At 36.4% G+C, this 19,698-nt stretch overlaps 1 protein-coding gene across 1 annotated transcript in view; it reads left to right on the top strand.

Annotated features, from left to right (window-relative positions):
- The window catches only part of CSRNP3 (cysteine and serine rich nuclear protein 3), a 266,956-nt gene that overhangs the window by 177,585 nt on the left and 69,673 nt on the right, over nucleotides 1–19,698 (top strand). Inside the window, exon 4 of the mRNA XM_033231264.1 lies at nucleotides 4,412–4,582. Within this exon, the coding sequence (XP_033087155.1) occupies nucleotides 4,435–4,582 (148 nt within the window). The 5' untranslated portion in view covers nucleotides 4,412–4,434. The remainder of the gene's footprint in view (nucleotides 1–4,411; nucleotides 4,583–19,698) is intronic.

Below are 19,698 nucleotides of genomic sequence, written 5' to 3'. Positions count from 1 at the left end.
GTATCCCCTATTCCACTCAAGGAGTCAAACACATATACAATAGTTACTAAATGCATGCTTAGATGAATGAAATGAGTTGAAATTAGTAATAAATACTTATGAAACATCCAACACTGATGTGGTTTGATGTGTTCCCACCCAAATCTCATCTTGAATTGTAGTTCCCATAATCCCCGCATGTTATGGGAGGGACCCAGTGGGAGGTAATTGAATCATGGGGGCAGTTAACTTCATACTGTTCTTGTGATAGTGAGGGAGTTATCATGAGATCTGATGATTTTATAAGGGGCTTTTTCCCTTTATTTGGCACTTTTCTCTTCTGTGGCCCTGTGAAGAAGTACGTGTTTGCTTCACCTTCTGCCATAATTGTAAGTTTCCAGAGGCCTGCCCAGCCATGTGGAACTGTGAATCAATTAAACCTCTTTTCTTTATAAATTACCCAGTCTCAGGTGTTTCTTCACAGTAGCATGTGACTGGACTAATACAGTAAATTGGTGCCACAGGGAGTGGGGTACTGCTATAAAGATACCAAAACCGTGGAAGTGACTTTGGAGCTGGGTAACAGGCAGAGGTTGTAGCAGTTTGGAGGGCTTAGAAGAAGATAAGAAAATGTGAGAAAGTTTGGAACTTCCTAGAGACTTGGAGAGCTCAGAAGACAGGAAGATATGGGAAAGTTTGGGACTTCCTAGAGACTTGGAGAGCTCAGAAGACAGGAAGATATGGGAAAGTTTGGAACTTCCTAGAGACTTGTCGAACGCTTTGACCGAAAGGCTGATAGTGATATGAACCATGAAGCCCAGCCTGAGGATGACTCTGATGGAGATGGGGAACTTGTTGGGAACTGGAGTAAAGGTCACTCTTGCTATGCAAAGAGACTGGCAGCATTTTATCACTGCCCCAGAGATCTGTGGAACTTTGAAATTGAGAGAGATGATTTACGATACCTGGCAGAAGAAATTTCTGAGTGGCAAAAGCATTCAAAAGGAAGCGGAGCACAAAGTTTGGAAAATTTGAAGCCTGATGATATGATAGAAAGGAAAAACCCATTTACTGGGGAGAAATTCAAGCCCAGTGCATACATTTGCATAAGTAATGAGGAGCTGAATGTTAATCACCAAGACAATGAGGAGAATGTCTCCAGGGCATGTCAGAGACCTTTAGGGAAGCTCCTCCCATCACAAGCCCAGAGGCCTAGGAGGAAAAAAATGGTTTCCTGAGGTGGGCCCAGGGACCCTTGCTCTGTGCAGCCTGGGAACATGGTTCCCTGTGTCCCAGCTGCTTCAGCTCCAGCCTTGGCTAAAAGGGGCCAAAGTACAGTTCAGGCCGTTATTTCAGAGGGTGCAAGCCCAAAGTTGTGGTGGCTTCCACATGGTGTTGAGCCTGTGGGTGCCCAGAAGTCAAGAACTGAGGCTTGGGAACTTCTGCCTAGGGTTCACAGAATGTATGGAAATGCCTCTATGTACAGGCAGAAGTCTGTTGCTGGGACGAAGCCCTCATGAATACCCTCTGTTGTGGCAGTGCAGAAAGGAAGTTTGGGGTTGGAGCCCCCACACAGAGTCCCCACTGGGGCACTGCCTAGTGGAACTGTGAAAAGAGGGCTGCTGTCCACCAGACCCCAAAATGAAAGATCCACTGACAGCTTACACCATGCACCTGGAAAAGCCACAGACACTCAATGTCAGCCCATAAAAGCAGCCAGGAGGGGAGCTGTAGCCTGCAAAGCCACAGGGGCGGAGCTGCCCAAGGCTGTGGGAGACCACCTCTTGCGTTAGCATGCCCTGGATGTGAGACATGAAGTCAAATGAGATCATTTTGGAACGTTAAGGTTTCATGGCTACCCTATTGTATCTTGGATTTTATGATTTAAGTACTGCCTTGTTGGATTTCGGACTTGCACGGGCCTGTAGCCCCTTTGTTTTGACCAATTTCTCCCATTTGGAACAGGTGTATTTACCCAATGCCTGTACCCCCATTGTATCTACAAACTAATTAACTTGCTTTTGATTTTACAGGCTCATAAGCAGAAGGAACTTGCCTTGCCTCAGATGAGATTTTGGACTTCAATTTTTGGGTTAATGTTGGAATGAGCTAAGATTTTAGGGGGTTGTTGGAAAGCCATGATTGTGTTTTGAAATGTGAGGACATGAGATTTGGGAGGGGTCACAGGCAGAATGATTGTTTGGCTGTATCCCCACCCAAATCTCATCTTGAATTGTAGTTCCCATAATCCCCACATGTCACGGGAGGGATATGATGGGGGGTAATTGAATCATGGGGGCGGTTACCCTCATGCCGTTCCCCTGACAGTAAGTTCTCACGAGTTCTCTAATGGTTTTATAAGAGGCTTTTTCCCTTTTACTTGGAACTTCTCTCTTCTGTCATGTGAAGAAGAATGTGTTTGCTTCCCCTTCTGCCATGATTGTAAGTTTCTTGAGGCTTCCCCAGCCATGTGTAACTGTGAGTCAGTTAAACCTCATTTATTTGTAAATTACCAGTCTTGGGTGTTTCTTCATAGCAACATGAGAACAGACTAATATAAATTCTGTGCTAAATTTTACTAGGAATTACACTAGGAAAGGTCAAAGAAGAGATTTTTACTAGGAGTTCAGTGCTGGTTTATGTGACTATCTAGGGCTGGTGTGTGGCCACATCCAAGAAAGAGCCATGTTTATGAATGAAGAGGTTGAAAAGGAAACCAAATTACACAATTGATCCTCAATTTTGAGTGTGCTGCAAAATCACCCAGTTTGGGGCTTCATAAAATAAAGAGTGCTGGGCCCTACTTCCTGGGTATTTCTGATTTGTAGATCTGGGATGGGAGCTGAGAATTTGCATTTCTAACCATCTCACTCCCAGGTAATGCTACTGCTGCTCATTCAGGTAGCACACTTTGCAAAATACTGACTTAGACCTTCCTTGGAGAGCTGGCCCAGCTCAGGGAATCTGAACTCGCTGCTTGCTCTGTGATCTGCACAGAAGTGATTTCAGAGATTTCCAAGAGCAGTACAGAGACAGTGTAACTACAGGGGTCTCAGAATAGTGTTAAGGGTCTTTCTTCCACCTGATTTATAGGACTGACTATACTCTGGCAGAAAAAGGAGACAATGTCTTCAATACCTCAGATGTGAGTTAGAATCAAGTGAAATAAATTAAGTGCAAAATAGAATGCATGAAATTGCTGTATTAATAAAGGTTGGACATCCCTAATCTGAAAATCTGTAATCTAAAATGCTCTAAAATTCAAAACTTTTTGAGCACCTACATGATGCTACAAGTGAAAAGTTTCATATCTGACCTCATCTGATGGGTCACAGTCAAAACAGAGTCAAAACTTTGTTTTGTTCACAAAATTATCAAAGATACTGTAGGAAGTTGCCTTCAGCTTATATAAATAACATATACATAAATGAATTTTGTCTTTAGGCTCGGGTACCATCCCCAAGGTACCTCATTATATAGATGCAAATATTTCAAAATCCAAAAAAGTTCAAAATTCAGAACGCTTCTTATCCCAAGCATTTTGGATAATGGATATTTAACCTTTCAGTTAAATACTGTACTTTCAGTTAAGTTAATGTAATGTAGCAATGTAAGATCATATACATATATCTAAGATAATTTATAAAATGTTTATACCCTAAAATATCTTTACTTCTGCAAAGAAAGTTTGTGCTCCTTACTTGACTGTGCCAATTTATGGTAAACTGGAGAAGGTGGAGAAAGGTCAGCCCAGGGAAAGGGGAAAGTCCATTGACCCAAGATAAATAATTTAGGAGAAACCATATCCATTCTCTACCCATAGGCCTTTCAATTCAATTATTGCTTCCCAGGTAAATAGCTTTAGGGAGTATCTGAAAAAGTGGCAAGGGCTTCAGCAAGCAGGTAGCATGGGGACGTATGTCACCCATTGCAATACTGAAATGGAAATTACCTAAAATTTAGAACTATTTTTATATGCTTCATTGTGCTCAGCTAATTAGGTTTCTTGAATTTTAGAACTTCAGTACAAAGGTTGTGCATACTTTTTTGTGTTCCTTCCAGCTGAGTTTCATATAATGTTGTAATCAAGGACTTGTGGAGACATTGGCATTATTTTTCTTTACAGATTTTCTTGGACTCAGATGGATTTTCTCAATTTGCCAATAAAAAGAAATAATGATGTTACATTAAAATGAACTATGTCTCAAAATATAAAAACCTTTTGGTAATCAAATGGTTAAATATTCATATTTAATTTAATCTTATTTTTGTTAATTTGAAAATAGAAAAAAAATCTGCTAAAGATCCTTTCAAGGGAAAGCTATAGCTCAGCTCATGTATAAAAAGCCACATAAAAATGACTCTGGAGACCTTGGCTACACGTTCAGCGGTCAAATATTTCAATGCTCTGTTGCTCTCGTTCCTGTTACAGGTACATGTGACAGCGCTGCAGCTATGAGTGGAATTTTAAAGAGGAAGTTTGAAGAAGTTGACGGCTCCTCACCCTGCTCCTCTGTGAGGGAATCGGATGATGAAGTTTCCAGCAGTGAAAGTGCTGACAGTGGGGACAGTGTCAATCCATCCACTTCTAGTCATTTTACCCGTGAGTACTGAAATGAGAACTGAAGTTAATTGTCTGGTTCTACAGCAAAACTAATTGTGTCATTTTTATTTTTACCTTTAATGCTATATTTCCCCTCAACCAAATACAAAAAACATTTACCCAAAAATGAAATATTTTTCAGGTGACTCAGTAGCTTCCTTTATTTAGAATACTTTTTGCAGTGGATTATTTGACTGCGTTAACTAATTGAATTTAAAGATCACATTTCATTAATAATACTTTTCCAAGTAAACACCTAATACTCTGGGAATAGATGGGGGAAAACAAAAAATAAATCCAGTTTCAAGAAACGTATCCTTTCAATAATTGAAATGATGTTCTGGGAGAAAACATTTTAAAAGGCATTATTAAGGAATGGAGCGTCTAGATTATGATGAGAAGGAGTTTAGGCAGCCAGGGATTAAGAAGAAATGTGAAGGCAGCAAGTCTCTCCCAAATGTGCAAGTGTGTGTAGTTTAATGGCTCTTTCCTAGTAATTCCTCTAGTCTCTCTTCTTCAGTATTTAAAGCCCAACAAGAAAAAAAAAAATCTATGCTTTATTTATTGTATTTTTAAGTTTCTTTTTGAGATGGAGCCTCGCTCTGTCACCCAGGCTGGAGTGCAGTGGCGTGAACTCGGCTCACTCTGACCCCCTCCTCCCAAGTTCAAGTGATTCTTCTGTCTCAGCCTCCAGAGTAGCTGGGACTGCAGGTGCATATCACCACACCCAGCTAATTATTTTATTATTATATTTTATTTTTTGTATTTTTTTGTATTTTTTGTATTTTTAGTATAGACGGGGTTTTGCCATATTGATCAGGCTGATCTCAAACCCCTGACCTCAGGTGATCCACCCACCTCAGCCTCCCAAAGTGCTGGGATTACAGGTGTGAGCCACCGCGCCCAGCCTATGCTTTCTTTTTGATTCTTTTATTATTATTATTATTATTATTATTTTTGCCACATTGTAATGTCAGCCCTTCTGTCAGACAAGATAAACGGAGGTTTGAAGGACTGATACGAAAAATTCTTAAGGTAATGTAATCTATAGTCTAAAGGAATCTAAAGGAAACTGACTAGCAATAGTTAAATAATCTTTTTAAAATGTATATTTCTTTTTTTTTTTTTTTTTTTTTGGAGACAGAGTCTTGCTCTGTCGCCCAGGCTGGAGTGCAGTGGCCGGATCTCAGCTCATTGCAAGCTCCGCCTCCCGGATTTACGCCATTCTCCTGCCTCAGCCTCCCAAGTAGCTGGGACTACAGGCGCCCGCCACCTTGCCCGGCTAGTTTTTTTGTATTTTTTAGTAGAGAGGGGGTTTCACCATGTTAGCCAGGATGGTCTCGATCTCCCAACCTCGTGATCCGCCCATCTCGGCCTCCCAAAGTGCTGGGATTACAGGCTTGAGCCACCGCGCCCGGCCTAAAATGTGTATTTCTTAAACAGGAAGATTTTAATATGTCTTAATATCATGACAGATAACTGGTCTTGGTTTTTTACTTTCCAATTAGTTAATGTTATTAATATATGATTCTATAACAAAGAATTGACACTGGCAATGTAGCAACTCAAAAAAACTGAATGATTTAAACATATTTTAAAGAGGTAATAAGGAACTCAATAGCGGTTGAGCATGAAATAAATATAGTAAAATCAATAGAATTCCATTAAGCAAGCACAACTAATTAGACAATATGATGAAAAGATGATTGCAATTTTTATAGCAGAAAAATTTATAAAGTATTCAGGGACAAAGTTATTGTGTGATGTAGGTGGTCTACAACTACATTTACATGTATCATGATGGTATGCAATGAGCTTGTGCTTTTGACTCAAAAGAAGAGATGTGTTTATGTTTTGGGTCTTAATACCTGTAGTGATAATAACATCATTATCTCACAGGGTATTGCAAAGATCAAAGAGAGCAAGTGAGATAATACACATGAAAAAAGCCTTTGTAAGCATCTGGCACAAGATTACATAGGAGTTGAGCCTAGATATATATACATGTCCTACTACATAGCGTCTACCTTTTGCATGGTCTTACTTTGCCCCTTTATTATATAATATTGGACATATTTTTAAAATGTTATTTCTCGTGGTTATAAAGGAAGACTAAATTAGTGAAAAGGCGGATTGTGTTTTTGGATATAAAGGTCTGGATATTAATGGTTTCAACATTAATTTATAAATATGACAGTAAAACCAAAACAAAATCTTCAACCTGCCAACGTGCCCAGGCATTTCTAATGTGCCCTATCTAGGAATGCATAGAAAATTCCAACATATTATATATGAAAATTTTATATCTAAGAAAATAATATTATAAGACAATGAAACAGGGAAAGACTATTTAAGAAATGGTTGTGGTATTAGGAGATTTGAAAAAGAAGTGATTTAGACTCACATCTCACAACATATGCCAAAATACCAGATAGATTACATGGATAATTTTTTTAATAATAAGGAAAGTTGCATTTTGCCAGACATTTAGTAGAATCACTATATGAACTTTGATATGAGAAGAAGAAATAATCACATTAAAAAATACTTAATATATTTAATGATGTAAAAGTATTAAACTTATCTGCTATTAAAAAAAAAAAACCCAAAGTAAAACAGTTTATATTGGAAAAAATATTTGCATTATTTTCTGGATGGAGTATAGCAAAAGTACATGTAATTTCTTGAGATAAACACAAAGACACGTATCTCCAAAGAAAACCCACGTAGTAGGAAATACAATTAGCAAATATTTTAAAGCATTTAACAACAGTAACAAAAAGGCAGATTAAAAAATGTTAATGAGATTTCATTAGTATGAAATCACAGAGACTTCATCCCTTGAAATCAGTACTCATTTCTCCAATAAAAAATACTAATACCTACCCAAGTGCTGGTGAAGCTTGCAGTACAAATTGTAGGCACACACATTGCTATTAATGGTAGTGATATTTAGAAAGCACTTCGCAAAAATAAGAGCCATAAAAGCGTTCATAAGTCTCTACTTCAGAGAATTTATCTGAAGAGAGAAACATTAAAAACAAGGCGAAAACTGTATAAATGAAAATATTTGTGGTTGACAGTAGTCCCAAAAAAGAGGGATTGGGGAGGAGAGAGAGAAAGGTAACCTAAGAGTGAGGAAGTGATCCATTAAGTTATGGTAACTCATTCAGTTAATGTATTTTCATGATAGTTATGAAGACCTTTTGGCAATATGTACAATGTTTGTGAAATAATGATAAGTAAGAAAAGCAGAACACAATATTTTATCTGTACCGTCAGGCAAAGCCTAAGTCTGTGCATGCACAAAGGTAAAGAATGGTAAGGTGCTCTTTGATTTGTTGAGGAATTAAAATTATGGATGAATTTTTATATTTATTAATTTTTATTTCTGTTAATTTTATATGTGTTCTCACAACAAAGTGTCAAACTTAAACTGCTAAAAATTATAACTGTAGTTCACATTGTGTTTATGGTTGCAAAACAGAAGATTGAAATGGCAAGATGAGCTAAGGTATATATTAGTCAGCAAATATAAACTTTTTTATAAGTTGTGCTCAGCAGAGATTTTTTTTTCATTGAAGAAAGTAGACTTATTTTATGATGTCTAAGAAGTCATTGAAGTGTTTCAGCACATCATTTAATGTCAGTGGTTGTGGCAATGGTTAGTTTACTAACATGCTGTTTTAGCTTTGTATTAAATATAATCTGGCAGAGATTTTTCATACTTTTTAATAAAATTAAAGAAATGATTTAATAAAAAGTGCCCTTTCCATTTAATAGTGCTTTTTTCACTATATTTACATTACGAAGAGAGACATAAAGTGGGAAAAAATAGTAAGGCATCAAAAGACAAAATTTCTACCTGGAATATTTGTTGTAGAAAAGATCTGAGAGGTTGGGCATAGTGGCTCATGACTGTAATCCCAGCAATTTGGGAGCGTGAGGCAGAAGGATTGCTTGAGCTCAGGCATTTGAGACCAGCCTGGGTCTCAAATCCCCATCTCTAAAAAAATTAAAAAGAAAAATAGCATGGTGGTGCATGGTGGTGCATGCCTGTGGTCCCAGCTACTTGGGAGAATCACTTGAGCCCAGGAGGTTGAGGCTGCAGTGAGCCATGATTGCACCACTACACTGAAGCCTGGGTGACAGAGCAAGATCCTGTCTCAAAACAAACCAAAACCAAAACCAAAAGAAAGAAAGAGAAAGAGAGAGAGAGAGAGAGAGAGAGAGAGAGAGAGGGAAGGGAGGAAGGAAGGAAGGAAGGAAGGAAGGAAGGAAGGAAGGAAGGAAGGAAGGAAGGAAAGGAGGGAGAGAGGGAGGGAGGAAGGAAAGGGAGGGAGGGAAAGAAAGAGGAAAAAAAGAAAGAAGAAAGGAAGGAAGGAAAAGAAAGAAAGAGGAAAAAAGAAAAGAAAGAAAGAGTAAAGAAAAGATTAGATTTTGTTTGTTTGTTTGTTTGTTTTGAGACAGTGTCTCACTGTCACCCAGGTAGCTGAGACGACAGGTGCACACCACTGCACCGGACCAATTTTTATAATTTTTTGTAGAGATGGGGTTTCATCATGTTGCCCAGACTGGTCTCAAACTACTGGGCTCTAACAATCCCCCTGCCTCAGCCTCCCAAAGTGTCAGGATTACAGGTGTGAGCCACCGTGCCCATCCTGTGATCTAAGCATTTTTAGCCAGTGTGAGAGGAGTAGCTGAAAGAGTTTTTTGTTTCTAGAAATGTATTTCAGATTATTTGCTAGTCCAAAAATTGATATATAAATTTTTAGGACATTTTTTATTTATTATGTTGTCTAGATTAAGGTATGGGCTTCTCTGCAGTGGTTTTGTTGGATGTGAATCAATGGTTATAAACTTTCAGAAATGTTATTATTGATAAATCCTATTTCTTTAAATTTTTTTACTTAAAAATGATTACTTGTCTTATAGTAAAGAAGGATTTTTGAAGACTATCAAATTTGTGTAGCATTAATAAATAATTTAATTTCACATTGGGATTCTTTAAAATGTGGTTGCCCTTATTTAAATCTCACTCATCTTGGGCTAATCTATCTCATGTACCCCATGTTTCATAAGCACTAACATATTGTGTAACATATCATTTTGTTGTCATTATAAATACAGAAATTGATAAGATTGATATGTGTCAACGGCTATGGTAGTAGAAAATTCCATGCTATTGTAAGCTTTCTGTTAAAATATCCAATTTGTAGCACACCACATTATGGTAATAAAAGCTTCAAAATATAAATCAATAAGGTCATTATGGCTTTTTCCTTGGGCTTCTGAATTTTGCTAGGCAACAAGCATACTTACCAGTCATCAACCAAGGTCATATCTTGTACTTCCCTTGAGATAGAAACAGCAGAGTCTGTATTGCTGTGAAACGCTTTGTTTCATCAAATCCCTATGGCTCTATAGCCAATCAGCTTGTACTTGAGCACTGTCAAGAGGAGAGCTGCAGAGAAACTAGAATTTTTTTCTGCCCTCTCAAGGCTCCTGGCACTTCAGATAAGTAATGAGAAGCTATGTGATAAGCCATAGTCCCAAAAGGAACACATTATGTCTCTTGAAACAGAGTGTTTCTACAAATAAATGTATAGTATTTAAGAAGTGAAAATATCGAGAAGTAAAAGGATATACATTCTAAATTGCACATGAATGCAAGCAGTGGATGTCCTACAATAGAATTAAGATGTTTTTAATTTATGAAACACTTTCACATTCTTGAGTTCATTTAATAGCCAAAAAGTGTTGTATGATTAGAAGCCAATTATCATGCCCTTTTATAAAAGTAGAAATTAACATTCATAAATGTACTTATACTTTACCCAAGAGCTAAGATACAATCTCCTTCCTTCCTTCTTTCCTTCCTTCTTTCCTTCCTTCCTTCCTTCTTTCCTTCCTTCCTTCTTCCTTCCTTCCTTCCTTCCTTCCTTCCTTCCTTCTTTCCTTGTCTCCCTCCCTCCCTTCTCTCTCTGAATACACAAGGCATAAATATGCCATCATGTACATCCAAGTCAGTCTTTTTCCAGTGTAATTTCCCTACTACTGGCTCCACATTTCATAATGGGATTAGACATAAAGAATCAATAGAAAACAGATTTGACATTAAACTTTATAAAGTATGACTGGAACATGTCTGTTCTCTTTTCCAAGCAGTTAAAATGCATTGAAGATTTAGATTTAATTTCAACAAACATGGTATCTTATGTTACAGGCTCCAAGCTAGGACCTTTCAAACCTGTCAAAGTGACGTATTCCAAACAGTAAATACAACTTGGAGATACAGTGATAAATTATGTCTACCCAACATTGTAGTATTACTTTGAGAACTAACATATCTCAAAGCAAAGACACATATCTTTAGCAAAGACACATATCTCAATCTACCCCTGACTCAATGCTTTTGTAAACAATGGAGGAGTGTTCAGACCAAGCTCAACACAAGAGTTGTAGGAGAAGTCTTTGCTTAAGCAGAAGGTAGGACATCATGACGCTCAAAAGATCCTTTCTACTCTGTAAATAATATGCTTCTAAGAAACAGGATCCAAAATAGCATCATTAGTTAGAGTCAAGGTCAAGCAGAAAAGGAAGCAGCATAGATAAAGGTGACTCTGAAAATCTACTATTAAGTTAAGAGGTTCCCAGACTCTTCACACCCACTTACGCCTGGGAAAGAACTAATTAGCTTTGGCCTGGGGGACACCATCTGGGACCAGCTGCAGATCATATGTAGAAACATGCAGATCATAAATAGGTCATGTTCAGACATGGACCAGTTGAATCATTAGGTGTTTTGGAGATAAAGGAGTTAAGTAAGTTATGAGTGGAGGAAGATATTTATGAGCTAGTGGTCCTTTGGAAAATACTCACTTGGATATGCAATAAGGCCTGTTGACGGATACAATAGAATTGTTATCAGATCACCTGTCTGCAAGATTGTGGACTCCAGTAATGATAAATCAGAAATAATTAACCACTGCTACTTCCTCTAGTCTTACTGAGACCATCCTTCAAACTGAAATGTCTCTTTTTTTCATCCCAATTTCTGACTATTTAAGTTCTATACCTGCTACGAGGTTCATATCAAATATTTCTTTCTCCATGAAAACTTTACCAAGTCTCTCATTTGACACATCTCTTCGCCGTTTCCTCAGAATCTCCTGATATTTCACCAACATTCACAGACTTTGGCAATGGTTTCCCTTCTTTCCATCCTAGTATTTTCCACTAAACTGAGGGATGTCAGTAGCTGTGTGATGGCTCGTAGAACCAATCAGCCTCGTGTTTCCTTGAGCACTCTGACTTGGATTCCTTACTTCTGTTCCATTCATGTCTTTTACCACCACTCATTTAGCACCTATTGTCTTCAACCTCACTCACAAGACTTTTGCAAACCACACCAATTCTCCTTCTGAAATACTCAATTCCAGTATTACAAACTCAGATCATAACCTCCTTTCCTTCCACTTCCTTTCTCTCCTCACCCACTTTTTTTTTAACCTCATCTCTTGTTTTCCCCAATGTAGCACTCACCGCTTGTCTTTATATACCTTTCCATGCCGCACCAATTGCTCTATTATTTCAGTATTTTATTTTATTTAAAGGCCAGGACTCTTTACCACTTTCCTGCCATGTTCTTCACTCCATATCCATTTTTTATTCAAAACACTTGAAAACTTTAAAAAAGTTTTGGAGAAAATGACAAAACTGTGTTTTCAAACTCAGCTACTTGATAATGCCACACAAGCATCCCACCAGGTAGATTTTATCACCATCTCAAAGCACACAATGTTCATGTCTCCTCCAGTCACTTTTCCCTCACCTCCTATTTCATGTACAGCAGAGCTTGCTTTCTCATCGTCTTGCACCCTTCATTCATATTTGTTATTACCCACATGTCTTTACCCTGATAGGCAGGGCTCTCAAAATGAGTTTCGAAGGAATTAATGTAAGCTTATTAAAGACAGGAATGTGTACTTATCATCTGATCAGTATATAATAAGTATTTATATCAATGGATGAATGAATGGACATTTATTAGGTATTTGATACTTGCCATTCACTGCACTAGTATTAGGAGGTGGAAATATGAAAGTAAACGAGACATAATCCAGTTTCTGCAGAAACTCACAATCTAACAGTATTTTAGCATTTCTCCAACACTTACTGTATTCTATTTTACACTGGAGTTATTTATACACACATCTTATCTTTTCTCGAGATTTATAGAACTTAACTGTGTATACTTCTTGCTACCTGGTGCTGGTTCAATTACTGTTAAATGTTTAATAACATTTAGCTTTGTAAAGACTTGTCTTCTTTAGTACAACTAAACCTTATAAAGTTAAAAAAAAAAAAGAGATGCATTTATTGGAAGACTTCATAATGGCACAAACATTAGTGTAAATAAATACCAACTTATAAGCTAACTATAATTTATAATTTTGATGAGTGTCATTGTGATATATCGGGATCCTGATTTATTACTTATCATATCTGAATACATGTAATGATGAACTGTGTTTTAAATAGGGTCTCACTATAATTATGCATTCTTAACATGTACCTTTCTGGTTTCATTTGCTTATATATAGCTTTCCCAGGCAGAAACATCACTGTTTAATTGGATGCTGTGCAGTTATTTATGCAGGAGCTGTATAACACACTTGAGGGAGTCTGAGTTGTTTTTACCTTCACCATTCTTTGAATCGGCTAGGAAAAAAGTGCGTTACTAAGTCAGATCACTAACATCATATAAATGCAGTTCATTTAGTTCTTGTGTGATTTGTTTTAAATTCAGGATCAGGACCTCACATTTAGCCTTAAAAATAGTAACATTCGATTTAGCTCTTTATTTCAGCCTTCTGAGATTTTAAAAAATTATTTCTGTCTTCTTATGTATTTGCTTTTTCTCCCACAGTCATGTCTTATATAAATATATCTGAAATCTGTCCACTTATCTCCATTTGTTTTGTACCATATCACTGTCCTCTTTCTCCTGGACTGCTGCAGGAGCCTTCCAGATGCCCTCTCTGCTTCCTCTCTTGTTCAAGCCTCAGCCCCTTCTCTATGCTGGCATCTTTCAATCATTTTCAATTCATCAATCACTTTCAATTGAACTCATTACTGTGGCTTCCACAATCCTGTACTTTCTTCCTATGCTTGATCCTTCACTCTCCTGCCTTCTCTCCATCTCCAAACTCCAGCCACACTGATCTTTACTCAGTTCTTTGAATATGACAAATTTCCTTACCCTAAAATTCTGCTTGAAATTTTATTCCCAATGAACTAAACAAAGATCTAAATATTTTTTAAAAATTATAAAATGTACAGAAAAAATATAGGAAAATATATGTATGTCAGAGTAACATACTGTAGCATTAACTGTAAAAAATACTATATATTTGGGTACATTAAAATAAAACTGAATATATAACAAAATACCCCACCAAGAAAGTGAAAAGATAAGCTACAGACTAAAAAGAGATATTTGTAAATCGTTAAATGACAAGAAATTAGTATTTGAATGTAAAAGAACTGCAAAAATAAGGAAGAGCTAATGCAGAAAAAAAAAAAAAAAAAAGACATAGAGCCTGAGCAGATAATACACCAAAAACAAAGGCTAACACAATTATGAACAGCTATGTAACTCTATTAGGAACCAGGGAAATTAAAATTGAAAGAAGACATCATTTCATGTATGTCATATCATCAGATTAGCAAAATTTTAAGCATCTGAAAATACCATGTATTGACAAGCATGTGCTAAAGGAGGAACTCTCCTAACACTGGCATGAGTGTCAGGTGATTAAATTACTGAGGAAACCCAGTAGTGAAAAGTGAAAACCGGAATAATTGTCCATTTGAGTAGGATTGCATAAGGTGCAGTTGGTTCATATTATGACAAATTGGAAAATAAGTTGAATTGAATATAGCCAGATGTACATGTATATGCAGTTAAGTGAAATATACAAATTGCAAAACTCTACAGTATGATAGTACTTACATAATTAAAACACACACAGAGAGCAGCACCATTTTTTTGTGGAAGTAAAAATATAACATAGGAAGGGATAATACACAAAAATGTGAGGCTTATAACCTCTAGAGATGAAGAGTCGAATGGATGGGAGTGCCTTAGCTATACTCTCTTACTTTTTTTTGTATTTTAAGAAGACCAATCTGAAATAAATATAGCAAAATATTAACATCCATAAATATGGGTATTAAGCACATGTTATTTTCTAGAAGCATGAAATAGTTTATAGTTTTAAATATGTTTTAAATACCCTATTATATATATATATACACCTTTCAATTGGGATGAAAGTCCAAAGATCACCTTACCGCTCCTTTGTGCCATTATTTTCTCTTTCAGCAACTCCCCCCTTTTTTTCCTTCATAGGACATATCACAATTTGCAACTATTTTATAGTATACTGTTTTTCTTTTGTGTATCTGTCTTATTTTGTATTCCTATTAGGAAAGGGCAGAAGAACATTTTAGCACAACATTAGAAACTTCCAGGCCAAACTTGGCCATCAATTAGAACTAAATTTTAACAAATCCATTCAGAGCATCCATCTTGTTCACAGTGATAGCCAAGTGACACTGTCACATATTTTCTTGAGATCCTTTCATATGTATTTATTACCAAGTCTTAAAAGTAGGGACCCATATCTTCCCCAGGTGTTCAGCTCCAGTCCCCACAGTGACATTTAGAAAAATCACCCATGGAAATTGCTTCTGTGCTATAAATACACTATACACTGTCACACTGTATATACAGTTATATGTTCCACATAACATTTTTCCCCTGAGGTATTAAAACAGAATATTATTTCTTTAGTTGACCATCAGTAAAGTAGTTGTCTTGTGTTTGGGAACTATTATGAAGAAAAATATATAGGTTTGTTCTGATGTTTCTTTCCCTAGTGCATCAGTTGAACTTGTGAGAATGAACTTCACTGGAAACTCATTCTATTTCTTGTAATTAAAAAAGCCACAGCCAAGGAGCCAGAATATTCTCTCTAGGTTTAGTTCTGTTACAATTTACTCTGACTTTGGTTAAATCATTTAACCTGTTTCTTCTTTCGCAAAATGTGAGAATAGATTGGTCTTCAAAGTATTATAAGTTGCATCAGATTCTAGTAATCCCTCTTCCCTCCAAATATAGTATGCCTCCAATAGTCCCTTTTGCTTGAGTTATTTATAGTCTTATATTTGAGGACATCTTTGTGTTTTCAAAGTTTATGCTTGTGTACTATTATTTACCTATATATAGTTAAATGTTTACCTATATATAGGTAAATAATAGTATGTATATAATATATAATATCTATATTATACATAGATATATAATAGTATCTATCTATCTATATATCTGTTTAATTAAGCCAGCCCCCAAACAAAATCCAATAAAATAATTCAAGATTTTCATTTTTGTGGGATTACAAGATACAATAAAATATCCTATTAAACATATATATACTATTATTTATCTATATATAGTATATAATACTATATATACACACACACAGATAATGCACTCAAAGTATTGTACATTAGAACTGTGGAAAAGACAGTTTAAAAACTAGATCTTAGTAAAAATCGGAAATGATGGTTGGAAAAGGGAGTTGTATGTGTATGTTTTTCCACTGACAATGAAAAAAATATTTATGTACTTAATGATTTTTCACAACTATCTTCAAAGCTGCCTTTCGCTGCCATAAGTAAATGTTAACTTTGGAACATTTCATGAACACAGAGGAATATTTTTTAAAAGAAAGTAACAAAAGAATTAAGAGCAGGAAGGAATGATTTACCTGGAACATTTTTAAAAACAGATAGTCATCTGGTATCACGAAATGTTACTTATAAAGGTTAATATCTACATTTGTCTCATGTATGTGCTAATTGTGGTGAGCTTAACCCCACTTGTCAACAGAATATGCAGGCATACAGACAGTATATTTTAAAAGGCTTTACCTGTCTTAAAATATCTTCTACCATATGACTGAAATTCCCACCATTAATGTGATCCCTTTGGGATGGTACCTTTAAGATGACTATTAAAATCCCCATACAGATAGCAGTCTAGTAGTTAAAAATGTAGTGTCTGGCCGGGTGCGGTGGCTCATGCCTGTAATCCCAGCACTACGGGAGGCCGAGGCGGGCAGATCACGAGATCAGGAGATCGAGACCATCCTGGCTAACACAGTGAAACCCCATCTCTACTAAAAATACAAAAAAAAAAAAAAAAAATATTAGCTGGGCGCGGTGGCGGGTGCCTGTAGTCCCAGCTACTCTGGAGGCTGAGGCAGGAGAATGGCGTGAACCTGGGAGGCAGAGCTTGCAGTGAGCCGAGATCACGCCACTGCACTCCAGCTTGGGTGACAGAGCAAGACTCCGTCTCAAAAAAAAAAAAAAAAAATGTAGTGTCTGGTGTCAGATTACCTAAATTCTCATAAAAGACGTTCTAGTTAGAGGCAAGTAATGTAATATCCCCCACCTTTGGTTTTCTTATCTATAAATACTGATTAAAAAAAAAAAAACCCTATCTGCCTTATAAGCTAAAATGAGTGAATACAGGCAAAATGCTTTAAATCTTACTTGACATTTCCTAAGCACCCAGAAAATGTTAACTATGATGACAATGATGACGATGATATTGATATTTTCAAGGAGGGACATCATATATTTTATTAATAGTTATTCAGAAATTCTAACTAAACAGGGAGTAGGTCTCCAGACAAAAGAGGCATGTGACAGTTATGCTTTTGGAAGAGTGGGAGAGAAGCCTGGAAAAGATCGAGATGAGAGATGCAAGCATTAATATCTTTAGATGCAGGCAGATCATGTAACTATGAGAAGCAGCCAGGTGTATGACAAGAAGGATGAATCACAGCCGTTATGGAAGTAAGAGTTCCCAGTATTTATTCTTCTATTCTTGCTGGCATTAGTCCTAAAATAGCACGAGTTGAGAATAATAATCACAGCAGTAATAATTGGCATTTATCGAACTTTCATTAAACATTCAATGGGAGGGATTGCACTGATATTTTATGTGCATTATCTTACTTACTTAGTGCAACCTATGAGGCATCTGAAGCTTGGAAAGATTTTAAGTAGCTACCTTTTCACAAAGCCAGTCAGCAATCATGCTAGCATTTGATTCTACATTAATCTGACTCTGGGTCCTGTGCTTTAATATCGTTATATTATATTGTTTCCCACAATGAGTGTTGAAAACAGCATAATCAATCTTTCTTAATCTAGCATCTCTTTCCAAATTTCTGAAAACATAACATTTTGCATCCAACTCAGAAAATATAGTAAAGTGTACTGCTAATTAATAAAACAGCACATAGACTCCATTTTAAATGAGAGAAGCTCTACAAATATTAGACAGGCTGGGTTCAAACAGAATACCCTGTTTTTGCTTACTAATTCTTTTGTGCATAAAACTTTTTGTACTGGCATCGTGCATCTTTGTCTTCTGATGCCAGGGCCAATAGTCAGAACTTTGACCTCTTGGGTTTTTCTGAAACTGAACCACCTCCGTCTTCATTTGTATTTATTTATTTGAGTGGTATTTTCATTTCCTTTGAGTAAAAGGAGAAAGGAAGAAGAGTCGCTGACACTGTCGTGACTGAAGGGGTAAGACTGAGCATTGTGGCACCTCTCAGCCAAGGCTGCTTCCTGACAGGAAGTGCTTCAGAGCTGCGGAGATGGGAGTCATTTGGCAGCTGCCGCGCCCTTGATGGACCGCACCAGGCTTTAAAAATATCAATTTAGCATCAACCCTTTGCAGAACTCTGTTGAAGACTACCTTAATGGAAACATGTGAGAGCTTTTATGAGTGCACTCCAAGATACGATTTATGGGAAATAGTCACAACAAGTGTTTGCTTGAAGTCTGTTGGACTCATTCCTCTGAACTCTAGGCACTATCAGAACATCCATAAAGCGTGAATTTTGAGTAAAGACCAAGGCAGATAAATAAATATTGGCATTGGTATTTCTGGAAAATTTTCTGTAATATTTCTCAAGGACAATTTGCTGGAAGAAATGGATAGTAACCTGATGCTTAAAAGTCAAAGAGGGAGGGAGGAGGGAAGGACGAGATAATGCAGTTGACTAGATTGAAAATGTATATGTACATGCTCAGAATATGGGATTAGGAAAAGAAAAAGTGTAGTAAGCAAGGGGAAGTATTGCCAAATGGAGATATGTGCTTGGCTCAGGCATGTAGACAGCAAGCAAGTGGGGGATAAATGAGAACACCAAAGATGATGACTGTGAGGCAACACAATTGTTAATTAGCTAGATTTAACCATTTCACTATATGTGTGTATATATATATATATACACACACATATATCGTGAAAGTATATACATATATATGTATATACTTTGAAACATTATGTTATACTTGATAAATACATACAATGTTGTCTGTCAAATTAAAAAATAAAAGAATAAAAATTATAAAACCGATTGCTACTGTACCAGATATCACCTCTTAGTTTCTAGTTTACTTTTCATTTCAACCTCATGATAAGGGTGGGTTTCCTTTCCAGTGATTAAAAAAAAAATGTGAGCTATAAAAATGATGCTTACTCTTACACTTTACATAAATTAACATATTTTAGTTCTCACTGCAATTCTATGAAATAGGTTCTATTTTTAATCTTAATGTTACAGATGATGAAACTGGAATGTCAAGAAGTTCAATAACTTTTCAAAGGATCCTACTGTTAGTAAAGCTGTGAAGCTAGATTCAAACCCAGACCAGTCTCAGTTCAGTGTTTGAACTCTTAATAAAATGCCTGTCTGTAGAAGCTTTAAAGTTTCTACTTAATGATGTATAATTCTTAATCTAGCTTGATTTTAACATATGCAGAATTCTCCATGGGTGTAGTTTAATTTTCCAAGTATTAAATAAAATCTTTGTAATTTACTTAAAGTCTTTATTGTATAGCTTTATTTATAGTGCCCAAAAAGTAAAAACATTTATAATTTAACACATTTGCTCTTGCCTTTATCTTTTTTTGTATAAAAGTTATCTCTACATTGTCTAGGTGATATTTACAAAATCACAAG

This window comes from Trachypithecus francoisi, unplaced genomic scaffold, assembly GCF_009764315.1.
Source record: "Trachypithecus francoisi isolate TF-2019V2 unplaced genomic scaffold, Tfra_2.0 Lachesis_group13, whole genome shotgun sequence".
Taxonomy (NCBI): domain Eukaryota; kingdom Metazoa; phylum Chordata; class Mammalia; order Primates; family Cercopithecidae; genus Trachypithecus; species Trachypithecus francoisi.
Note: the sequence above shows the minus strand (reverse complement) of the source record. Positions and strands in the feature narration are given on the sequence as shown.